The 21,512-nt window shown below is 40.1% G+C and overlaps 4 protein-coding genes across 6 annotated transcripts in view; 2 read left to right on the top strand and 2 right to left on the bottom strand.

The window, feature by feature from the left end:
• The window catches only part of vps33b (VPS33B late endosome and lysosome associated), a 17,987-nt gene extending 7,912 nt beyond the window's left edge, over positions 1–10,075 (bottom strand). Inside the window, exons 1-14 of one of the 2 annotated variants that reach the window (XM_034861930.1) lie at positions 9,828–10,075; positions 7,596–7,697; positions 6,684–6,764; positions 6,514–6,575; positions 6,276–6,325; positions 5,642–5,709; positions 5,500–5,545; positions 4,574–4,668; positions 3,213–3,317; positions 2,626–2,716; positions 2,460–2,537; positions 1,459–1,532; positions 1,286–1,372; positions 1,107–1,197 (exon numbers count right to left, since the gene is read on the bottom strand). In XM_034861930.1, coding sequence (XP_034717821.1) covers positions 1,107–1,197; positions 1,286–1,372; positions 1,459–1,532; positions 2,460–2,537; positions 2,626–2,716; positions 3,213–3,317; positions 4,574–4,668; positions 5,500–5,545; positions 5,642–5,709; positions 6,276–6,325; positions 6,514–6,575; positions 6,684–6,764; positions 7,596–7,691 — 1,024 coding nt within the window. In that variant the 5' untranslated portion in view covers positions 7,692–7,697; positions 9,828–10,075. Of the gene's footprint in view, positions 1–1,106; positions 1,198–1,285; positions 1,373–1,458; positions 1,533–2,459; positions 2,538–2,625; positions 2,717–3,212; positions 3,318–4,573; positions 4,669–5,499; positions 5,546–5,641; positions 5,710–6,275; positions 6,326–6,513; positions 6,576–6,683; positions 6,765–7,595; positions 7,698–8,027; positions 8,285–9,827 lie in introns of those variants that run through there. The other variant, XM_034861848.1, reaches the window with a different exon arrangement.
• Positions 8,624–11,665, top strand: hddc3 (HD domain containing 3). Its single transcript, XM_034867106.1, has 4 exons — positions 8,624–8,823; positions 9,851–9,906; positions 9,981–10,221; positions 11,462–11,665. The coding sequence occupies exons 1-4, from the start codon at positions 8,712–8,714 to the stop codon at positions 11,590–11,592; spliced, it is 540 nt and encodes a 179-aa protein (XP_034722997.1). The 5' UTR covers positions 8,624–8,711; the 3' UTR covers positions 11,593–11,665.
• A 788-nt stretch (positions 11,666–12,453) lies between these two features.
• mfap1 (microfibril associated protein 1) lies at positions 12,454–18,285 on the top strand. Its single transcript, XM_034864362.1, has 8 exons — positions 12,454–12,535; positions 13,819–14,035; positions 14,296–14,434; positions 14,882–15,069; positions 15,765–16,034; positions 16,123–16,282; positions 17,216–17,305; positions 17,631–18,285. The coding sequence occupies exons 1-8, from the start codon at positions 12,454–12,456 to the stop codon at positions 17,808–17,810; spliced, it is 1,326 nt and encodes a 441-aa protein (XP_034720253.1). The 3' UTR covers positions 17,811–18,285.
• Positions 18,249–21,512, bottom strand: part of hypk (huntingtin interacting protein K) — a 3,744-nt gene continuing 480 nt past the window's right edge. Inside the window, exons 2-5 of one of the 2 annotated variants that reach the window (XM_034867195.1) lie at positions 20,626–20,681; positions 19,311–19,362; positions 18,373–18,489; positions 18,249–18,338 (exon numbers count right to left, since the gene is read on the bottom strand). In XM_034867195.1, coding sequence (XP_034723086.1) covers positions 18,394–18,489; positions 19,311–19,362; positions 20,626–20,681 — 204 coding nt within the window. In that variant the 3' untranslated portion in view covers positions 18,249–18,338; positions 18,373–18,393. Of the gene's footprint in view, positions 18,490–19,310; positions 19,363–20,625; positions 20,682–21,512 lie in introns of both variants that reach the window. The other variant, XM_034867186.1, reaches the window with a different exon arrangement.

The raw sequence follows: 21,512 nt of genomic DNA, 5'->3' as shown, positions 1-21,512 counted from the left end.
TAGACCTTAGTGGTCCCCTAATACTGTATCTGAAGTCTCTTTATCTAGACCTTAGTGGTCCCCTAATACTGTATCTGACGTCTCTTTTCCAAAATTCAGCCTTGGTGCAGTATTTCAGCCACTAGAGCCAGTCCCACAACGAGCTTTTCTTAGAACGTGCCATTTCTGAGTCTGATGCTTATGAAATGTTAATTTAATGTTAAAAACCCTCATAAAGTGACATTTCCATGCCATGGGACCTTTAACTATACCTAATTTAGATTTCCCAAAAATACACGGTTGATTCCATGCAACGCACCTTCTCAAGTGCAACAAAAGATTATTACATTACATGTCATTTAGCTGAAACTTTCATCCAAAACAACCTAAAATTGCCAATATCTAGGGGTTAAATGTCTTGCTCAGGGACACATTGGTTGATGTATTGCAGTGGGAATCGAACCTTGTTCTCCCACACCAAAGGCATGTGTTTTACCCACTGCACCATCACCACCATCAGATCAGACCTCTACTTTCACTGGACTTTGGTTGTTTTCAATATTTTAGCATTTGAAAAAAAAAATTTGAAATGTCTAAACAGTATCCCGACTGAACGCTGATTATATTTCCTGTCTTTCCTTTTTTCCCTTTAATCTAAGTAATTCATAATGTTTGCTTTTGTACCTCACAAATTAGGTACACTTTACTATAAATGAGGTGTATTGACCGTGAATTCCCAAAAATAATTGAAAACTGGTAATAAGTTGGTGTTAGTGGTGTTTCTCCATGGTAGTGAATAAAAACAACGCCTGGGGCGGCCTCTAGCTCCTCCAGTGGGAGCATTAGCTGATTCCTGCAGCGGCACTGGGTTCAAATCCAACCTGCGGCCCTTTGCTGCATGTCATCCCCCCCATCTCTCTCCCCCTTTTATGTATATCCACTGTCACTATAATAAAGGGAAAAGCCCCAAAAAGAAAATAGTGTTGAAAAAGAAACAAAAAAGTCCGAAAATGTGTTGATTTTCAGTTTGGACCCTGGACGACGAGGCACGGTCGAATGGAAGACGCAACGGTTAAAGACATACGTGACAATTGATGTGATCCACAGTATTCTGCTGCAACACTCACGTAGGCTAAGTAGCCGGTGTTCGTGTTTTAACCCTTTTAGTTCCTCTGACACAAACGTCTTCATCTGCTTTATGTCCATCCCCCGCCGCTTCTGTGAAGGTCACACAAGGACAAGAAGTGTTAGCGCCGTCGGGGAGCTTATTTACAATGACCGATGAGGGTAATACTCATGGACTCACATCATATGAAGTCTGCAGATTCCTAGCTTTCTGACTGAGAAAACCAAAGACGTTGGAGAAATGCTCGTTTCGGATTTCATTGAAGACCTACAGTACGAGACATGCGAGAGTTCAAAGAGACGTTTTCCTTAAATTAATGAAGACAACCATCTCTAATGTCTGCACCAACTTACCCTATCCTGAGAGTTCAGCATGACTTTTATGCTTTTGTCAGAGGACGTAACATCAGGTCCAAACTCCACACATGCTGAAGAACAGATGCAAATGTGAGACATTAACACATCAACACACAAGCATGCACAAAAACAAATGCACGGCAACCAAAGTGACATTGTACTACTGGGCGGTTTTATTCTACAGGAAAACAACGCAGTCTAAGCTGCAGCTGTGAGCATTAAGACCATGTTGTTTTATTATTGAGTGCACAATTACTAATTCTCAGGGTCCAAAGTAATCAGCATTGTCCCTAGCTCTGTGGAATTATTAGGTGTGTTTCTCAGAAAAATGTGCTTGTGCAATTTCCCCACACATTGTGTCTCTCTATGAAGTTGTGTTGTCTCTTATTGGTCATTTGTGTTTTCTTTGGGGTTGTTTTGGGTCTTTGTGAACATTTGGCGTCTCTTTGAAGTCCTTTTGTGTCCCTATGTGGTAATAATGTGTCTCTTTTTCACATCATTTTGGACCGTTATTAAACCAAGTCTGTCTAAAAATGTCGGAAAAACCTGGTAAGGAAAAACTCTGGTGATGTCTTGAAGCTTTAGTGAGTAACTTGTTGACATTAATGAACGTCCTTCACATTCAAGCCGTTCCCACATGAGTTGATACAAAGCTAATGAGGACTATCAGCTCTGCACAACGCTCTCTGTATTTCTCAGTATGGCTATGTTCTGAAGATTATTTGAAGATCTTTTTTTTAATCCTCCATGTCTCCTTGGCTACTAGAAATTTCCTGGAAAAGGGGTGGGGGCGTGTGAGAGATCACGGAAGGCTTGTAACATATGGACGCGCCAACAGGGAGACAGAAACTACACACTATAGTTTTAAAATCTTGGACTGACAAAGAGCAACAACAACAAAAAACTAACTGACATAATAATTCGGATTTTGTCAGAGTACTCTTTTTCAATGTGGACAGCCAGACATCCGACTCCCCCCAGCGTGCTTTGATACCCACCACATTTGATTTTAAAAATATCGTCCACGAGTCCCTCGTAGACAACTTGCGAGCACAGAGGAGTAACAAAGTCCACATCTGCAAAGACAATGACAATGTTAGGGAGGACAGACAGCACAGCTGATCAGGATCATCCACTGAGAGACTGAGGATACACTCTTCTCACCTCTGTCAATCAGAAAAACCTTTCCTATTTCAGCTTGACGAGCTTTTTGTTCCCCCTCTTCCACCTGCTCCCTCCACGACTCGTACGCCATCTGGGAGCAGACAGACGGACAGAACTGATGGCAGTTCACAGAAAAAACCTGAACTCAGGTGAAGCCAAAACACATCACATGACGTTTGATTCTCCATCCATCCATCCATCCATCCATCCATCCATGTCCGCTTCCCACTCAGCCACATGTGTGTTGAAATCACCCTGCAGAACCATGGAGTTCCCTACTAGAGCCCCAGACAGGACTCCATTCAAGGTCTCCAAAAAGGTTGAGTACTCCAAACTCTTGTTCGGTGCATGTGCAGCATATAACAGTCTTTATTTGAGAACAGTTGAATTCAATGTATTACTTTGTGTATATTCTGTATGTGTGCTGTGTGTCTGATGTTTGGCTGCTCTAGCATTGCCATTTCCCAATCAGTGGATCAATAAAGTAAATCTACTCTGATCTAATCTAATCTAAATGTGCCCAGTGAGACACGAGGGTTAAACTCAATTACAAGACAAGAAGGGTTTGGTCTCCGGTAATACTGCACCTTGGAACATCGTCCAATCCCGTAGACCTTCGAGAAGGGGCCGTACAGGGAGTGGAGGAGGTGCAGAGCGCTGCCGGCTGTCCTCACCCAGCGCTGGTCCCCCGCCTGCAGGGGTGGAACAAGTATTCAGATCCTTTACTCAAGTAAAAGTACTAATACCACACTGTTAAAATACTCTGTGACAAGTAAAGCTCCTGCATTAAAATTGTTACTTGAGAAAAACATATGTGAGTATCATCAGGAAAATGTACATATTAAAAGCTAAAATAATAATAATAATTTAATAATAATTAAAAGTAAAAGTAAAAGGAGAAAAATCCTCCCATTTTAGAAAGGATCCAAACAGTTTTGTGTTTAATCCTTTCAGCTGGACTAGTTTAATTTATAATAAAATACATTGTACAGACAACGTGTTTTGTTTGCAAAAATCTGTCCGATTATTATAGTGGAGTAAAAAGTTCAATATTTTCTAGTAGTAGAAGTAGAAAGTGGCATGAAAAGATAAGACTTGAGAAAAGTACTTTCCAAGCAAGAGCGTAACTTTGGGTTCAACATTGGAAGGGTTGAGAGCTCCAACTATCTAGGGAGGTCATGTATGAATGTATTCAAAAAAAAGTGACAAAAACTTCTTCTTTTTTAAAAGGTTCAAAAAAAAAGAAGAGACAAAACCTCCAAATGCAACAAATATTGTAAAAAATGACAAATACTTAATAAAAGGCCAAAAAAACTCCAAAAGAACTGTCACAAAAAAACTCAAATAATTCTATAAGAATTCTGAAAATAGCGATAAAAACATTGAAAAGGTAAAAAATTTGGTCTATGTGTACAAGTACCTCAACATTTGTACTTAGGTAAAGTACACGAGTAAATGTACTTAGTTTCATTCCACAACTGCCATAATATTTATATTTAGATCACAACCCTTCTTGATAGTGAAAGAAAAGCAATCTTTTTCTCTAAATTGTATCACAAGCTGAAGAAGAATACTTCCTAGTGTATCTAGGCAACTGTGAATGTTTTTTTTTTTATACTTTGATTTATGACTTTGATTATTAATCAGATAGTAAATTCTTTGCATTTCCTGATTAAGACTAGGCTGCAACTACCAAATATTTTCATTATTAATTAATCTGCCATTTTGTTCTAGATTTAAACATCATAAAATGAGGCCCGAGTTGACGTATTTAAACGGCTTATTTTATGTCCAACCCTTAAAGATATTCAGTTTACAATAACACAAAACAAATGGTCCCAGTATAACATGTGGAGCCAAAGACATTTATACAAAAATGACCTAATCTATCAAGATCAAGCATTTGTATTTAACCAAATAATGAATCATGTCTGCGGTCATCGTTTACCAGGAAGTTATCTCGGAAGAACTCGGGCAGCTCCAGGCTGATGATGTCGTCATCAAGAGGAAGAAGATAAAAAGACCACTCGTCAGTGGTCGCGTCTGTGGGAAGACAAAAACAAGTTTTTTTAGAAATTAAGGGGGCTTTCATGGCCTGTAATCAGCAGGACAGCATGAAGACAGGACAGGGGCGAGAGAGGGGGGGGGGGGGGGGGGGGGGGGGGGGGGGGGGGGGGGGGGGGGGGGGGGGGGGGGGGGGGGGGGGGGGACGACGACATGCAGCAAAGCGCCACGGGTTGCATTCAAACCCGGGCCAGCGCCCAGGGTCTCAGCCCACATGGGGTCCAACAGTACTGGGTGAGAAAAACAGGTTCAACACTTTCTCTCACCAGCTCTGATCATTGATTAGTAAACAACAACAAACTAACACTTTGAGATTTCACTTGAAATGTAAAGGGCTTTATAAATCACATGTATTATTATTATTATTATTATTATTATTATTAATAAACAGTACTGTTGCGTGTATAGAGCAGCATATCTCCACATGTAAATGAGTGAATTATGTGTTAATTTCAACTAATTTCACCTGAGTGGTGATTGTTGGAACAGTGGAAAGATGAACCAAGACGGCTTTTCATAGCTTTATGTTGTCTCTGTCAACTTTCACTGAATGTGTTTTACCATGATAAAGTAACTGGTTATTTAAATGGGGTTTGGTGGGTTTGGCGAGGGCAATTTCGGGGCTGCATCAGTAAACAAAAAGGATCTTCCTATGTTAATGAAAAGGTCTATCTCTGTAGGGCTCCTTTCCATAACGTTGTCAAACAAAAAGGGGACATTAAGTTGGGCTGCACAATTAATCGCAATATGGAGTACTACAACATTCATTACATGTCATTTAGCAAGAAGTGATGAAAGAAGGATGCTCACCACCGATGATCCCCTGCTCCTCCAGCACCGCGTCACACGCATAAAACTGGACGACACAGGACGGTCAACAGGTAAACATCAACATCTCGATCCAAGACAAATCAAAGCAGAGTGTGTGCACAACAGCAGAGCGGAAAAATACCTTCTGAGGTGTAAATATGATCTTGTATCTTCTAAATTTTCCTGCTGCCTTGTCCGCATTGGCCACATCTGGAACAAACAGGAATATAGCATGAAAAAATGTATTAGGCCTATTTTTATAACTGAGTCACTACATGTATGTGGGCTGGGTCAATATGATACTTGAGTTTTGGTACCAAAACAGCCCTTTTTAAACCTTATATGATTACATTCAATTTCATTAACCCTCCTGTTGTCTGGGGTCAAATTTGACCCGTTTACAAAAACGTTTTACATCAGAACTATGACAAAAGGACTTTAATAAAAGTGAAATGTCAGATTTGGAAAAATTGACAAAAAAACATAAAAAACATTGGAAAAGGCGACAAACAAAATGTTAAAAAATTGACTAAAACTAAATTTTAAAAATGTCAAAAAAGTGACAAATAAATAGGATTTAAAAAATTGACAAAAATGTCGAGAAAAGTGTAGAAAAATAACAACAAAATGTTGACATTTCAACCCAGAGAAACACAAAGTTGCAGGTCAACGAGAAGACAACACAAGGGTTCAAATATTAGAAAAAAAGATTACTATTGATACTGTTAAACAATTATTTCTTTCATTCAAAAAAGAAAACATTAAATTCTACTTACCACATATCCATTTGACAGTTTGTATTCTAGGCCGGATCAAAAAACAGAGCCTATAAGAGAATGAAGTCACAGTGTCAGGCAGTAACACTAGGTGTGTGTGTTTCAATTCATAGTGCCACACATATTTGTGTGTGTGTGTGTGTCTGTGTGTGTGTATGTGTGTTAGTGTCTGTGTGTGTGTGTGTCTGTGTGTGTGTGTGTTAAATAATGTTAGGAGTATGAAGGGTGCAGGGCTCACTGATCTGAGGTGCTGACAATAGGTTTGTGTTCCACTTTGTAAAGTTTGTCGACTTCATGTTGCTGTATAAAGAAAGAAATACAAAAAGGGGGGAATGTTATTGAAAGTGCAGATTCTCATTCACGATAGAAGAGATCTGAATAGAAGAGATTCTATCTGATGAGCTTCACCTTTAGTGTCGACACGTTAGCAATACGATCCAGCGGGCTCATCAAGTCTGCCTCGATGAAGAGGTCCTTCTTCCCCGGCAGCTGTGTGACAAAGTGAGGAAGATGGAAGAGTGACGACAAAATCTAAGATAATATGTTTATAAACGGTTCATAACACAAACAAGTCTTTTAAAATGACCTACTTGGCAATGTTGCAGAGAAAAAAGCATTTAATTTATACATTTCTCTTTTCCAGTCTTAACCAAGTGTGTGAAACAGCACCTGCAGATATAGAAGAGCTTGCACAGTAACACACACACACACATCATGTGAAGGAATGTTGAATATTCGTAACACTGTTGTTATTGTGTCCGTGTTAGGATTGTCTTATTGTCTCGAGAATTGTTAATCCACGTTTTGGGCTCTAGTGAGTTTGTGGCAGCAGGTCTGTGTGTGTGTGTGGGGGCGGGGAGGGGAGGGGGGGGGGATTGAGTCAAAACAGTGTGTTTGTTCATGGTAATAAAGAAACATGTCAACCGATGCAACAGTGTGGCACAGAGAAACACCGGGCTTTGGTTACACAGACAATACTTCTTAGTCGACAATAAGAACATATAGAATATAAAATATAGAAATATTGAAACCTGCTGTTACATCAAAGATGGGGTGTGGTCAGCAGTGCCACATCTGCTTTGCAACAGCTGCTTTGTAATTACCAAATAGTCCCTGCAATGCAATCCTGTGTAAAAGTACCCCCTGATTTTTCGGATTTGATATTTTTGCATTCAATAATTGTTCTATACTAAAACACTTGACACACCGTATGCATCGTTTACATGCCATTCATATAAGGGGTGGTATGTCTGCAGTAGGAGCCAGATGACAGCCATCCAAACCGTACTGATAATAGACATATTTTAGACCCGTTCCCACCTGTTCCAGCAGGTAGATGAGCTGATCCCGGGCCAGCCTCTTGAGCAGAGAGAAGTCAGGGAGCTCCGGGCAATCTGTCCTGGCACAGTGAGCCATGTCGGGCTATAACGGGGAAGGGGACAATACAAACTCATCCAATATATCATCCGCATATAACTACCGAAACAGATCTTGGTATGAAACAGAGGTTACAAACAAATGAATGAATGACATAGAAATGACAACGTATATGTTGTGATTGACACACTAGCTAGGTTAGCATGTAGGCTAAAAACCCAACCTACTCATCACAGGTCTATCACTAGCGTCTAAGTGTGACATGCTGACAGTTATAATAAATTGTTTTCAGGAAAGTATTAAACAAATGAAAACAGGCAGTAAATATCTGTACAATCTTCGTCAAAAAGGAAAATAGGTGACATTAAAAGATACCTGCTTCCTTAGCTAAATAAGCGGAATTGATCCCATCATCATCTGCTGTTTCCCCCCGGATACAAAAAAAGAGCGGACTGGTGCACATCACGGTGTGAAACATGAAACGGTACCCACCCGTCCTGCTTCCTAAATAGTCGCGGCCTCGTTTGTGAGGGTAGTGAACGTCGTAGCTAACATAAGATATTTGCACAGCTAATATCCATATTTAGCATTACGATAATAAGTTATCAGTGGCGTACGAGAACGTTCTTAAGTTGACTTTAGCTTAGCCCTTGCCAGATCTCGCGGGAGTTTGTTGCTAAGACAGAAACAGGTCTCAAAACAAAGTTAATTTTCTCCTTTTTGTCCGTGTAAAAAAAAAAAAAAAACATTTTTATTGAATATTAGGTAGATATAGTATATGTGGCTCGTGGGAAATGGGTCTGATAATTACTTTGGTGACAATGGGGCGGAAGAATCGGTCATAATCTTTGTTTACGTTCACTTATCTTATTGGAATCAATAAACTGGGCCCGTCGCCAGTCTGCGAGAGGCAGGGCATTGCAGGGCAGGGCAGCGGCGAACCCGACACGATATATAGCAGGAAATTAATCTGCGTATCGTTTCTGACTGTCGGTTGGAGGAGCGACGTTGACCTGACGCTGTTTTTCTGTCACTAACGCAACGTTACTTCCCCGCACCATGAATTCAGACACAGTTTTATTGTTGGAGACTATTAATTTTGCCGCAGAGAAACATCGCAACCAGCGACGTAAAGATCCCGAGGGAACGCCGTACATCAATCACCCCATCGGTAGGAGGCATTTCTCTTTGTTGTGATGCCTTCAGGATAGGTGGGATAAAACGTGCTAATGAAAGAACTGTTTCAGTGACGTGTTCAGTAAGCCTTTGTGAAATATTAAGTTCAAGTTGAATGTCGTATTTGGAGTAAAAAATCAGAACATTTGTGCAGGATGACGCTAAAGAGTCAGTGGAAGAGATGTCTGGGAATGTGGACAGTCATCCGGGTCAAAGAAGGCTTAAGATCCAGGGTCCTGGGATGTCAGAGGATCCGAAATCTGGTTCATACTCATGCATATTGTGAAATTGAAGTGGAAAAAAACATAAATAAAAATGTATGGGTTCAGATATTGTTTATAAATGTCAATATTTGTTCATGGATTGTATATAACAGTTCATGGATTTTCAGCATTTGAAACTGTGTCACATGTTCTTATTTCAAAAGAATTGTGAACATCTTTACCGATGAATGCGATAACTATTTTATCTTAAACTCTTGTGGTAAATAAACTGCTGAGTTTAGTACGTCTAGCTATAATGCGACTGGGACTTTCCCGGTTGTATTAATTTATTTTTTTAAAGTGCCCATATTATGCCTATTTTCAGGTTCATAATTGTATCTTGAGGTTGAACCAGAATAGGTTTACATGGTTTCGTTTTCGAGAAACACCATATTTTTGTTGTACCGCACATTGCTGCAGATCCTGTTTTCACCCTGTGTGTTTAAGTGTCTGTTTTAGCTCCAGAGTGAGAAATCAGCCGTGCAGATGTTGACCAGCTCACCTGGAGACTGAAGGCAGAGGACATTCAGAAATCATAGCTCCCTCAAAACAGCATGGATAGTTTTTTCCAAGTTTATATGCATGTGGAAGCAACAGAGACATTGATTTTTTGTAGATTTTTTTAATAATATGGGCACTTTAATGGTCTGGGTACACTGAGTTTGTGATCCTAATATATCTGACAACAGTGAGAACCATTAAGACATCTTGTTGACTTCCTCTCTCTGATACTCACTGCTGTCTGTGTGTACTTTCAAGGAGTTGCGAGAATCCTCAGCCATGAAGGAGGCACCACAGACATCGAGGTTTTGCAAGTATGTGATCAGTTGGCTAATGTCAGTCACGGTGTTTCTTGTATCACTGAGCCGATGCATGGTCTTCCCCGCAGGCTGCGCTGCTTCATGACACAGTGGAGGACACAGACACAACTCCTGCAGAGATCGAGGCAAAGTTTGGCCCGGTCGTAGCGCGTATCGTTCAGGAGGTGACAGATGACAAAAAGCTGTCCAAACATGAGAGGAAGCGCATGCAAGTGGAACATGCGCCTCACTGCAGTGGCCAAGCCAAACTGGTTAAACTGGCTGATAAGCTGTACAACCTGAGGGACTTAAACCGCTGCACACCTGCCGGTGAGCACCCCCCTCTGTCATTGCTCTTTACTGGAACTGAGTCACATGTGGGAGGGTCCCGAAAAAATTACAAGAACCTGAATAAGGATGCAGCATTGTGTAATACAAATTGGAAAAGTAAAATCAGAATCAGCCCACACAGGGAATTTGACTTTGGATTTGTGTTGCTCTAAAGGACAGAGAGAGAGAAAAACATACGGTTAAAAACAAGGCTATACAAGGGAACACAAACATTTTACTAGTATGTACAGATATGCCTTTGTATATTTAAGTAATATACAATGGAGTAATTATAAATACGTATACACATGCATATAGGTACATGTATACACACACCATAATACACACATGTAAAAAAAAAAGTAGTAGTAATTATAATAGCTACAAAAAAGCAAAAAAATAAACTTATCTGAAAAAATTACAAGTTCTTTTACACAAATATTTGACTACTATGTACAGATATGCCTATGTATATTTAAAAAAGTGTCTAAATACATATACGTATATGTATACACACACCATAATAAACACATGTAAAAAAGTAGTAGGAACTAGTGACTATAATAGCTACAAAAAAGCCAAAAACTAAACCTATCTGAAAAAATGCTTTTGATACAGACACATCCATATATACTTATAGTAAACAGCATATGTATTTGTATAATATTGTAAGCTAGTTTAAACTGATCCAGTACCCCTTCTTTTTTTTTTAATTTAATCTAAAGATAGAAAAATGCAACAAATAATACAAAATTATCGTTAATGATTTTCTATATTTTTCTTATTGTGAAAAAATTCCACAAAAATACCAAAACCAACAATGCGTCCTAGTTGTTATTGACTTCCCTGCCCTGTCTCTCTAGTCCTCTAGTGAAGACTGGGCATTGTCACTCAGTCACAAGGACATTTTCCCCTATCTCAGGATTAAACTACACAAGGGATAGTTGTAAGTGGGATCAATTCATTGATGGTTTCAAACTTGTGGTTTTGTCGACTATTTAAAAAAAGGTCCTTTTGGCCTTTAAATGACAGTGCAGGAGTACACACAATAAAATGTGTGTGTATAGTACAAAGTACTAATTTGGGAAAAGGGTTCTCTTTAAGAGAGCTGAATCACTGATGTGTTAACCTTTCTAACTGTTACCACTTAAGACAATAAAACAAACTGTGTGTGTGTGTGTGTGTGTGTGTGTGTGTGTGTGTGTGTGTGTGTGTGTGTGTGTGTGTGTGTGTGTGTCAGGTTGGACAGCTGAGCGGGTGCAGGAGTATTTCCTGTGGGCCTCTGAGGTGGTGAAAGGACTGAAAGGAACCAACCCGGCCATCGAGGAGAAGCTGGAGGAGCTGTTCAGACAGAGAGGGGTCCAGCTCTGACAATACAGTGGTCATAGTTCAATGAAATACATCATAATTAGTAAATAATGGAAATAAATAATATTCATATGCATTGGTTTGGTCTTTTTTTCTATTTTTCTTTTTACATTTTTGTTGAAAAGTTACTTGGGTATAGACTTTTTTTTCCCCCAAAGTGGGAAATTTCAGTGCTACAGCAGAAAGATATCAGACACACCACACACATACAGAATATATAATGAAGAAATATAAAAATAGGATACAGGAACAAATATTCAAAATATAAAGGAAAGAATGTACAAACATATACAAGTTTGGAATAAAAATGTCCAACTACTTAAATGTTGAAAGTTACTGATGTTAGTTATTTTATTCCATAAGTGTTTGAGTATTAGTACCACAGAAACACACACGGTTATTCACTCTTTTACTGTACACACTGATTCTTTTTCCGACATTGTGGAAGTAAAAAAAACTACATGTGTGTGCTATGTGTGACATCTCCTTTAGAGAGCAGTGTTGTTGACTTGCAGAATATCTCAATTTAGCTGTAATCTTCTGTTATCACCTCTTTCGCTTAATGTTTATTTAGGAAATAAATCTAAATCTGTTGGAAAATAGTCATCTGTATTCCTTGGGGGTCTAAAAATGCAGTAAGATGTGGTTTTGGGTTCTTCCGTGTTTATTTATTATAGGAAGGAATTAGATGTCGGAACCTTATTTTTACAGTCCATAGTCGGAACAAATCCACTTCCTGTCCGCCTGTTTTTCCGTCAGGTAGCTAGCTTCCTTTTTTTGGCTGAAGCAGCACCGAGCTGTTTATTTTCCAAACAAAACACACATTTTTACTCCAATTTAGTTGATACCCTCGATAAGGCAGTCATGTCTCGTAGTGATGCCCTCAACATGAAGCTCCCTCCGATCCAGTCCACGGCCGGGGCCGTGCCGGTCCGGAATGAGAAAGGTGAGACGATGTTCCTTCAGCTAGCAGCTAGTTAGCTAGCAGCTAGTTAGCCAGCTAGCAGACGGCGTGCTAAGTTAGCCAGCTAGCTTAGTGAAACCTCACTGTTAACCGCTAATGACAAAACATCTGCCCATTGTCTGACTCTAAAACGTAGCTAACGTTACTAACATTAAGTGGGAGCATATGCCTGCAGGTTGCAGCAGTAAATTTATATTAATAGGCATTGTTTTTGTAATGCATCGATGCATATAAGAGATATATGAGACACCCTAAAACGCTTTACGTTACAATAACTGACCAAAGGAATAAAACCCAAAGCCCAATTATTTTTTGAGAGTTTTTAGAGGTTATGAGAGAGAAATGTGGTGATCCCTGATCGTTGTTTAGGTACATGAAACCACGTTAGGCGTTTTAGAATCACCCTTACATATTCATGCAGTGTCTGGGTGTCCACATACTCTTGGCCATATCGTGTAGTCGGAGGATCAAAAGTGTTTTTAATAAACCCAAAAGATCCAGTACAACAGCACCACCACGGCCTCAAAACGTTGCCATGGAGTTGAATCAGCTGCTCTCTGATGACGTACATTATCCCACACTGTGAAACTACTCCACTGCAAGTAAAAGTCCTGCATTCAAAACCTAGGTACAGACATTTTCCTAAAGTATGACAAGTAAAGTTAGTCACTGTGCAGTAAAATGTCCCCAGTCAGTCAATGGGGTTTTACTATGATAACTACATGTTTCCATGTTGTTTTTCATCAAACAGTTTTTTTTACATTATTGATCAATTACTTGATCTTTCCTTATCTTACTTTTGATCTTACTTTATTTTTAACACACTTTACCAGAGCTCAATGTGACTTCACTTAATCGCTTAATATCCATTCAAGATCCATGTTATTACATTTATGATATAAATTAGAGAAAATAACCAGATTTGGACTAGAACAATCATATTATCATTTGTGTGTGGTAAAGTATGAATGGATTGCCACAGTTGTTGCAGATTAGTAGCTATCAACTTTAAAAATGTAAATGGAGCATCCCAAAAAGGGGAAAAAAGTATTTTTAAATAATTATGAATCATCACCTTTCTTGTTCTCTCAGCAAAAATGCATAATGAACTTGACTGAGTTAGTATTTTCTTTAGTTACTCCTAATTAAGGCTTTATTTTTTTATTTGTTTAAAAAAAAGATTTAAGCGCCATCTAAACACCGTCGGCATCATTGGTTAAAAAGCCCAGATTGTCTTGGCTCATGATTGTCTCTGCACGTCCCAGGTGAGCTCTCCATGGAGAAGGTGAAGGTGAAGAGGTACGTGTCGGGTAAACGTCCTGACTACGCGCCGATGGAGTCGTCCGATGAGGAAGAAGAGGACTTCCAGTTTGTGAAGAAGGGAAAGGAAACGGAGGCAGAGGTGGAGCTGGAGGAAGAGGATGTCTCCGACCCACGTCTCAAACGTCTGCTCAACCGTGTCTCTGAGGACGTGGAGGAGAGGTAGCCCATCATTTCATTTGAGTTAATAACTAATCAAAAGCTAATATAACCCTAGTCCCGCATCGCCAGACCTTCCTCCACAGCGCTGCACAGGAGGGTCTGGCTAGTCCACACAGCATTCTGGGATGGCAGAAAAACCTGCTCGGTTTTATTGGCATCTCTTTAAACCAATCACAACTGTCATGGGGCGGTGCTAAGCCCTGGACTGGTGTTGACATAGACTAATTGAACCACGTCGCTCTCTGTTTGTTTGCCCTCAGGCTCGCGAGACACCGACACATCGCAGAGCCTGAAGTTGTGGCCGAGAGCAGCGAGGACTCTGACGAAGGCACGTGGCACCCAGAGCGTGAGGAGAGTAGTGAGGAAGAGGAGGAGGAAGAGGAAGAAGTGGATGACGAGGTAGGCCACACTATGTGTGCGTTTTGATTTGAGTGTTGGGGGTGTATGATTCAGAAAATATTACAGTTCAATTCGATATGGATTTCAAAAACAATTCACAGCATGCAGATGTAGTTACTTGTCGGATGTATGTATCTATATATCCATTTTCATGTGGATTTGTTTGTTATTTTAACATTATATGATGTGTGTGTTGTGTGTGCGATGTCTGTAAGCTACTGGGACGTTGAATTTCCCCTTGGGGATCAATAAAGTGTATATCTATCATGTGATTGCAGTAGACATACAATATCATTTTTTGGAATTCTCTTGAATCGCAATTTCAATATGAATCCATTTTTTGTGCTTGTCACAGTCACTTTTCATCAGTGTTTCTTCTTTTTATAGGTAAATAAGGAACATGTTTTATAAAAAATAATACAAAAAACCATTTCTGATTCTGTGCAGGAAATTGAGAGGAGAAGAGCGATGATGCGGCAGCGAGCTGCCGAACGGAAGAACGAGGAGATGGAGGTTTTGGAGGTGGAGGAGGAAAGGAAGTCGGGGGCGGAGTCTGAGTCTGAGTCTGAATATGAAGAATACACAGACAGCGAGGATGAAGCAGAGCCACGGCTCAAACCTGTCTTCATTCGCAAGTATGAACTGAAACAACGGTTTCCTTCCTTCCCCCAGTCAAAGTCTACAGTCCATACTGTGGACAGACCAGACTTTATTGTTTAAAAACATTTCAGGGGTGAGAGTATCTGCTATTTCACAACAGAAAAAGATATAGAAAAGAATTACCTAATTTTGTGTAAGACAAATATATATCTCAATTGTTAGGTAGACACTATAGCTGTGCTCAGATATTGTTGTCTTTTTCCTTATTGGCAATCAAACATTGCAATAATACAATTTCAGCATTAGTTATTCCTGGGCTTGTTTTGCTTAACGGATACACATTGCTGGGATAAAACGTGCCGGATGTTTCTCCCATTTCGACAATCGGGGCTTAGGGCCGCTCAGGACTGTTGTTACTAGTTTAGAAAATACCAAAAGCCGGAGCATTTTTGATCGCCTATCACAGAATATACTCTATTACTGACACAGCTCTGAGGAAATAGATCTTGCTATGCGAGACGACTACTACGCCCAATTAGGTGCAAAAGAATATGACATTATACAAGATCTTGCAATTTTGAAATAAAAACACAAATGTTTTGACAAATACAAGTGATTCACTATGTGTCGCATATAATAATAGATTTAAATTAAAAAATGCTAGAAAAAACCTAAATGTCCTTCATAACTTCATAGGATGTGTGATCTGAATCTGTTTGTCTGTCCACAGGAAGGACAGAGTCACGGTGGCGGAGCGCGAAGCGGAGGAGCAGAAGCAAAGAGAGCTGGAGGCCGAGGCCAAGAAACAGGCGGAGGAGCGACGGCGCTACACCCTCAAGATTGTGGAGGAGGAGGCTAAGAAGGAGTTTGAGGAGAACCGGCGCACGCTGGCTGCTCTCGACGCTCTGGACACTGACGGAGAGAACGAGGAGGAGGAATACGAAGGCTGGAAAGTTCGAGAGCTGAAACGCATCAAGAGGGACAGAGAGGCCCGAGAAGTGTGAGTGAACTCAGAAATGACTCCCTTAGGTGCACTAGTTTGATGAAAGGAGCTTGCCATTTCCTAATGAGCGGTGTTTTGTCCTCAGCATGGAGAAGGAGAAGGCTGAAATCGAGAGATTCCACAACTTGACAGAAGAGGAGCGCCGGGCTGAGCTCCGCAACAGCGGGAAACAAGTCACCAACAAAGCCAGCAAAGGCAAATACAAGTTCCTCCAGAAGTACTACCACAGAGGAGCCTTCTTCATGGTAAGTCAGCACAGGGGGGACGTATTACCAGAAATGCACCCGGGTCTGATCGTTAAGATGTTTTAACGGATAGTTACTCTTGACTTTTAAACACAAAGGAGACATTAACGCTTTAGTGAGTAACTTTCTGATTTTAATGAACTACTCTAGTCTACTAAGACTATCAGCTCCACGCAACTCTCTCTGTATTTCTCAGTGTGACTCTGTTTAGAAGATTGTGGCGTCTGGCGCAGAAGCGCGAGTGAAGATACTGACCTCTTCTGATTAGTCCAGGTTGTTTTTTGAATCCTCTGTGTGTCCCCCTTGGCTACTAGCAACTGCGTGGGTGAGGGGTGGTGCGTAAACACGGAAGGCTTGTATCATGTGGATGCACTGACAGTGTTGTTGCATTACTTAAACTTCTCATTGGGGAGACAGTAACTACGCATTACAGCTTTAAGGAAACGTAGGGCTGCTTTTCTGATGCCTGAACTTTAAATTTGCCATTTTTGTGCCATATGATTCTACATTAATTGGTAATTTATCAATTCACCATTTTCCTTCTGATCTTACTTTTGTTCAACCTTCATTATTCTGTTTTATGTCAGTATGTGTTACATGTAACTTTTGTGTTCTAGCACGCTCTTCTATTTCGGTCAGGATACACCTTTAAAAGACAGATTGCATTTTGTTTTAAAGTGAAGAACGTTCACTTTTCACGTTAAACCTAGAAGAAATTGGCCTGGTTTTAGTAAGTTCCTTTCAAAAAGGTAAACCTTTGATATGATACAATATCCTGATAACACATATCTGTGAATGATAGTGACAATAAGTTGCAGTACATAAATGCTGAAGATAAACCACTTCCATGATGTAGTTTCTCCACCAGAGCACACTGACACCTGGTCTAAAGTCTGATTTGATGTTCTGTAACTGTCAACATGTCTGTTACAGGACGAGGAAGAGGACGTGTACAAGAGAGATTTCAGCGCGCCTACTCTGGAGGATCACTTCAACAAAACCATCTTACCCAAAGTCATGCAGGTCAGCTGGTTTTCACCCATACTACACCTGTATAACTGCATGCTGTAGCCTAGTACAGCTAAGAATAATGTTATGTTTATGATGGTGGGGGAGCTTTAAAATTGCTTTGTTGTCCATAACCTCTTAAATTCTTGATTATGTCCTTTTAAATGTGCACTTATTTGAATAAAGAAAACATGAGCAAGGATGCACCTTTTCATATTCTATTTTTCCATGTTTAGGGGCAATTTACCAGCTGGATACATTGTTTTCCTTTTAGAATGAAGGCAAAGTCATTTCGCTCTCCAAATCAACTCTTTGTGGTTTGTTTTTCCCTCATCAAAAGGTCAAAAACTTTGGTCGCTCTGGACGCACCAAGTACACCCACCTGGTGGACCAGGACACCACGTCGTTCGACTCGGCCTGGGCCCAGGAGAGCGCTCAGAACAGCAAGTTCTTCAAGCAGAAGGCGGCAGGCGTGAGGGACGTGTTTGACCGACCAACAGTGAAGAAGAGGAAGACTTAAGATGTGTCAAATGGACTTCAGCAGGCTAGAGACGGGAAGAGACCAGGCTGCAACCCCCCTTTTGTGGAAGGAAAGCAGCAAATAAACAGATTCCACTGCTTAATCATTTTGATTAACTGTTTATATACCAGGAACACCATTTAAAATGTAATGTTGGCACCTCAAACCCTACTTAAGATGCATATCATTTCAACATGACATCTTGTAATATTGCTTACATTTCCTATTTTGAGGAGATGCAGGGGGAATATTAGTCAAATCTTTTTTTAAAGCAGTGGATTGTAATTTTGTACAAATCAGCTAGTATTTAGAATCTTGTATCATTTTCCTGTGTTAGGATTTGCTTTGTGAAAGTACGGCTGTTACTTGCTTTGTGTTAAATAAAACTTGTATTTTAAAACTATACCACGGACATCAAAACAAGTGTAACTACTTTAGTCACTGGCACCAAAGGAAGGCAGGGCAACTTTTATTTAAAAAACAAAACAAAAACAGTTTAACTGCCGAGTTCAGTTCAGGCTCATTGTCTTGAGCTCTGGTGAAAACCCAAAGTGAAGCAGTCCAGTGTGTGAATGCGGTTTGTTCAGTTGGTCAGAGCCACCAGAGCCTCCACCACGTTCCCCATGTGTTCCCTCAGACTGCGCTCCGCCACCGACCTCGAAATCTCCATCTCTGACATCTGCACAGCAACGTTAACAGAATATCCATCATTAAACTAAGACACAAAGGGCTTAAACTGACGAGAAAGAAAAACGACATTTGCAACATCTACAAGTGGGTTGCAGTTACACTCACGCTTAAAAGTCTCAACGTACATCATGATACAGTATTTGACTATTCTGTTCATCATTGCCTGCAACACTTAGAGAGACCTTATCCTGCTTTGGTCCCCTTACAGGTTGGAAGTGGAGTCCGTACTCGGGCCTGCCTTCTACCCAACCCTAGGCCATGGGTTAGACCGCCATCTACTGTAGCTAATATTCTGACCATGGACTACTTCAAAAGATCCTTACTATCCCTTTGAGGCTTCAGCACATTTTAAACAAATGTTTAACAATTGGGTGGAAAATGGGTAACCTTTTTCCCTGAGTCAACGTGATCGTGCACAATGCCAGTTCCATACAGAAATGTTTTTTCTAGTCTGGTGTGAAAGAACTTGACTGGCCTGCACAGAGCCCTGGCCTCAACCCCATCCCACAACTTTAGGATGCACTGGAAGGAGCCAGACCCCATCACCCAACACCAGCGTTGGACCTCACTGATGCTCTTGTGACTGAACCTGCAGCCAGATAATAAAAGTCTCCCTAGACGAGCGAAGGCTGTCAAGCAGCAGATTGATGCGCGTGACTTTGGATCGACATGTTTTATTAACATGTGGGTGTAACGTTCTAGTGTCCACATACTTTTGGCCACGTAGTACATCTAAAACTGATGTGTCTCCAACATCACCTGAACAGAACAGAAGAAAAAAAACACTTAAGTGATTGAGCAAAAACTTACAATTAGTTCCACATCCTCTTTCTTGATGGTGACTTTAGCCAACTCCTTTTCTCTGAAAGCAGAACAACACACAATGAGAACAATCCACATAGGACTATTCAATAAAAAACTAATCTTGATTACGGCTTCTAACAATATAAGGAAACAGAGTAATCGAATAGAAATATTCTTGCGTATTGTGTTTTGCAGATACTCTTATTTTTTGTTGTGACTGAGGGAGGGGAAGTGTTAAAGGAATTTGCACAGTTCAAGGTGTTTTCACTGTTTCACTATTTTTGACTTACATAAATGCATCTTTCCCAACGACAATAAGTAATCGCGCAAAATAATCTGGATTTCAATATTTACCAAAAATAAAGATGATTTTTTTTCTCCCCATAATCAAGCAGCCCTACAACAGAGTACATAGAAGTCCAGAGTGCATGCCAGGACGGAGGAACTCCCTCAACCTGCTCATTACAAATGTTATTTCCCTTCTCATAGGCAACAGTAGGTTTGCTTTGTGTCACTGCTGGGTGTTTCCTCTATGTTGATTTTGTAGTGGCATCAAAAATTCTGCCGCCACAGTATCAGAAATGGGACAGACACACAATGTAGTCACAGTTGACTTTTTAAATTATCCCGTTGGCTGCCGCTCACATTGCAATTCAACAACAAGTACAACTATCCAGAGGTCATTGGGCCCGTCCACTTTATCTCCTCATACTATTGTGTTGAGTTTATTGTCAAAACGTTGGCTTTCTTCCGAGTCGACTATAAAACGAACAGCTCTACCAAAAACGTCCCCACGGTGGGTCCGTTCTGACGTTCTGTTTGTCAGTTCTGTCAGCTGATTGTCCTGATAACAAACATCTGGAAACATTAAAACGGTAAGTGAGTCTGTAATATAACATAAATTGGAAATAGTCTATAGATGTAGTCATTTGGGTTTTGGTTACCCTATGAAGAGTTTCAGACCTGATGTAGATGTTAAGTGCCCAATAGTTCCTCAAAAAATACGGTCCAATCACAACTGAAAATAGGCCTCACTGTGTGTGAATAGAGGTTCAAGTTGCTTTATTTGTACACAGGTACACACACAACATTCAACTTAAAACAATGGAAATTAAGATTGTAGGTGAATAAATATATTTGTTTGTGTTGCAGCAAAGTGTCAGTTTGGTTTTAAACGTAAAACATTTGGCAGCAGGGCTGCTAAGGAAATTCCTAAAGGAAACACCTTACAAGACGCATGCGCTATCCAGATGAAAGAAGTCAGGAGCTGATGCTGCGGTTATAGACATGGAAAGACTGGCAGGGTCAACACTGATCTTACCTCTCTTGTTTGGCTTTCTGTTCTCGTGACCTTCTGTCTCCAATCACTGACATCGCCTGAGAGAAAAAGGAAAAACACCGTTATCCATGTTATGTTGTTTTTACCTGGTTTCGGATTTGAATGTTATTACAACTGTAACATCACAACACAGACAATCCTACAGGTATATTCAATTTGACAAGGATTCATTTGTACAGTACACCTGACCACACTTACTTTTTTTTTACTTAAAGCCCAAAGAAGGTTACTGATCCTTGTTTAAGTAAAATTGTATTTTTTTTTTACATGAAACTCTAAACAAAGACATTTCATTCGTTTTCCCTCCTCAAACTATAAGAGGGGCATCTAAAATATACCCTTCAAGTTCATTTCTATCAGACAGTAAAGATGCAGAAACCACCGATTATTTATTTTATGTGAAGATCTGAATTCATAACCTCACTTGACATCTTGCCATCATTATAAACTGATACATTTTGGTTATTTATCAGTGCACCGGTAATGCTAATGGAGGTGTAACGTTACATGTGGCCGTTGTTGGACTTGGAATTGTTGTATTACGACCCAAAAAAATAATAATCAAGGTTTGTATCGAATCGTGGATCCAAAATCGTGATCCGAATCAAACCAAAGTTCGGTGTATCGTTACAGCCCTAGTTCATACCAGCACAACACACTTTAACCCGTGCTTTAAGTCTAATATTTTGTCGAAGTTTCTCAATGTATTTAATGCTATTCCAGCATTTGTTTTAGTTTTAGTCAATTGTTGCTTAATTTTTACTTTCTTTTTGAATTGTTCTGGTTTGTCTGCATAATGTCCCGTCCTTGGTGAAGTTAAAGACTGTCCCCTGTCTTGTTTATTTAAGACATAACGTTACAGTCTGTGG

The sequence above is a fragment of the Etheostoma cragini genome, chromosome 1 (genome assembly GCF_013103735.1).
Source record: "Etheostoma cragini isolate CJK2018 chromosome 1, CSU_Ecrag_1.0, whole genome shotgun sequence".
NCBI lineage: Eukaryota > Metazoa > Chordata > Actinopteri > Perciformes > Percidae > Etheostoma > Etheostoma cragini.
Note: the sequence above shows the minus strand (reverse complement) of the source record. Positions and strands in the feature narration are given on the sequence as shown.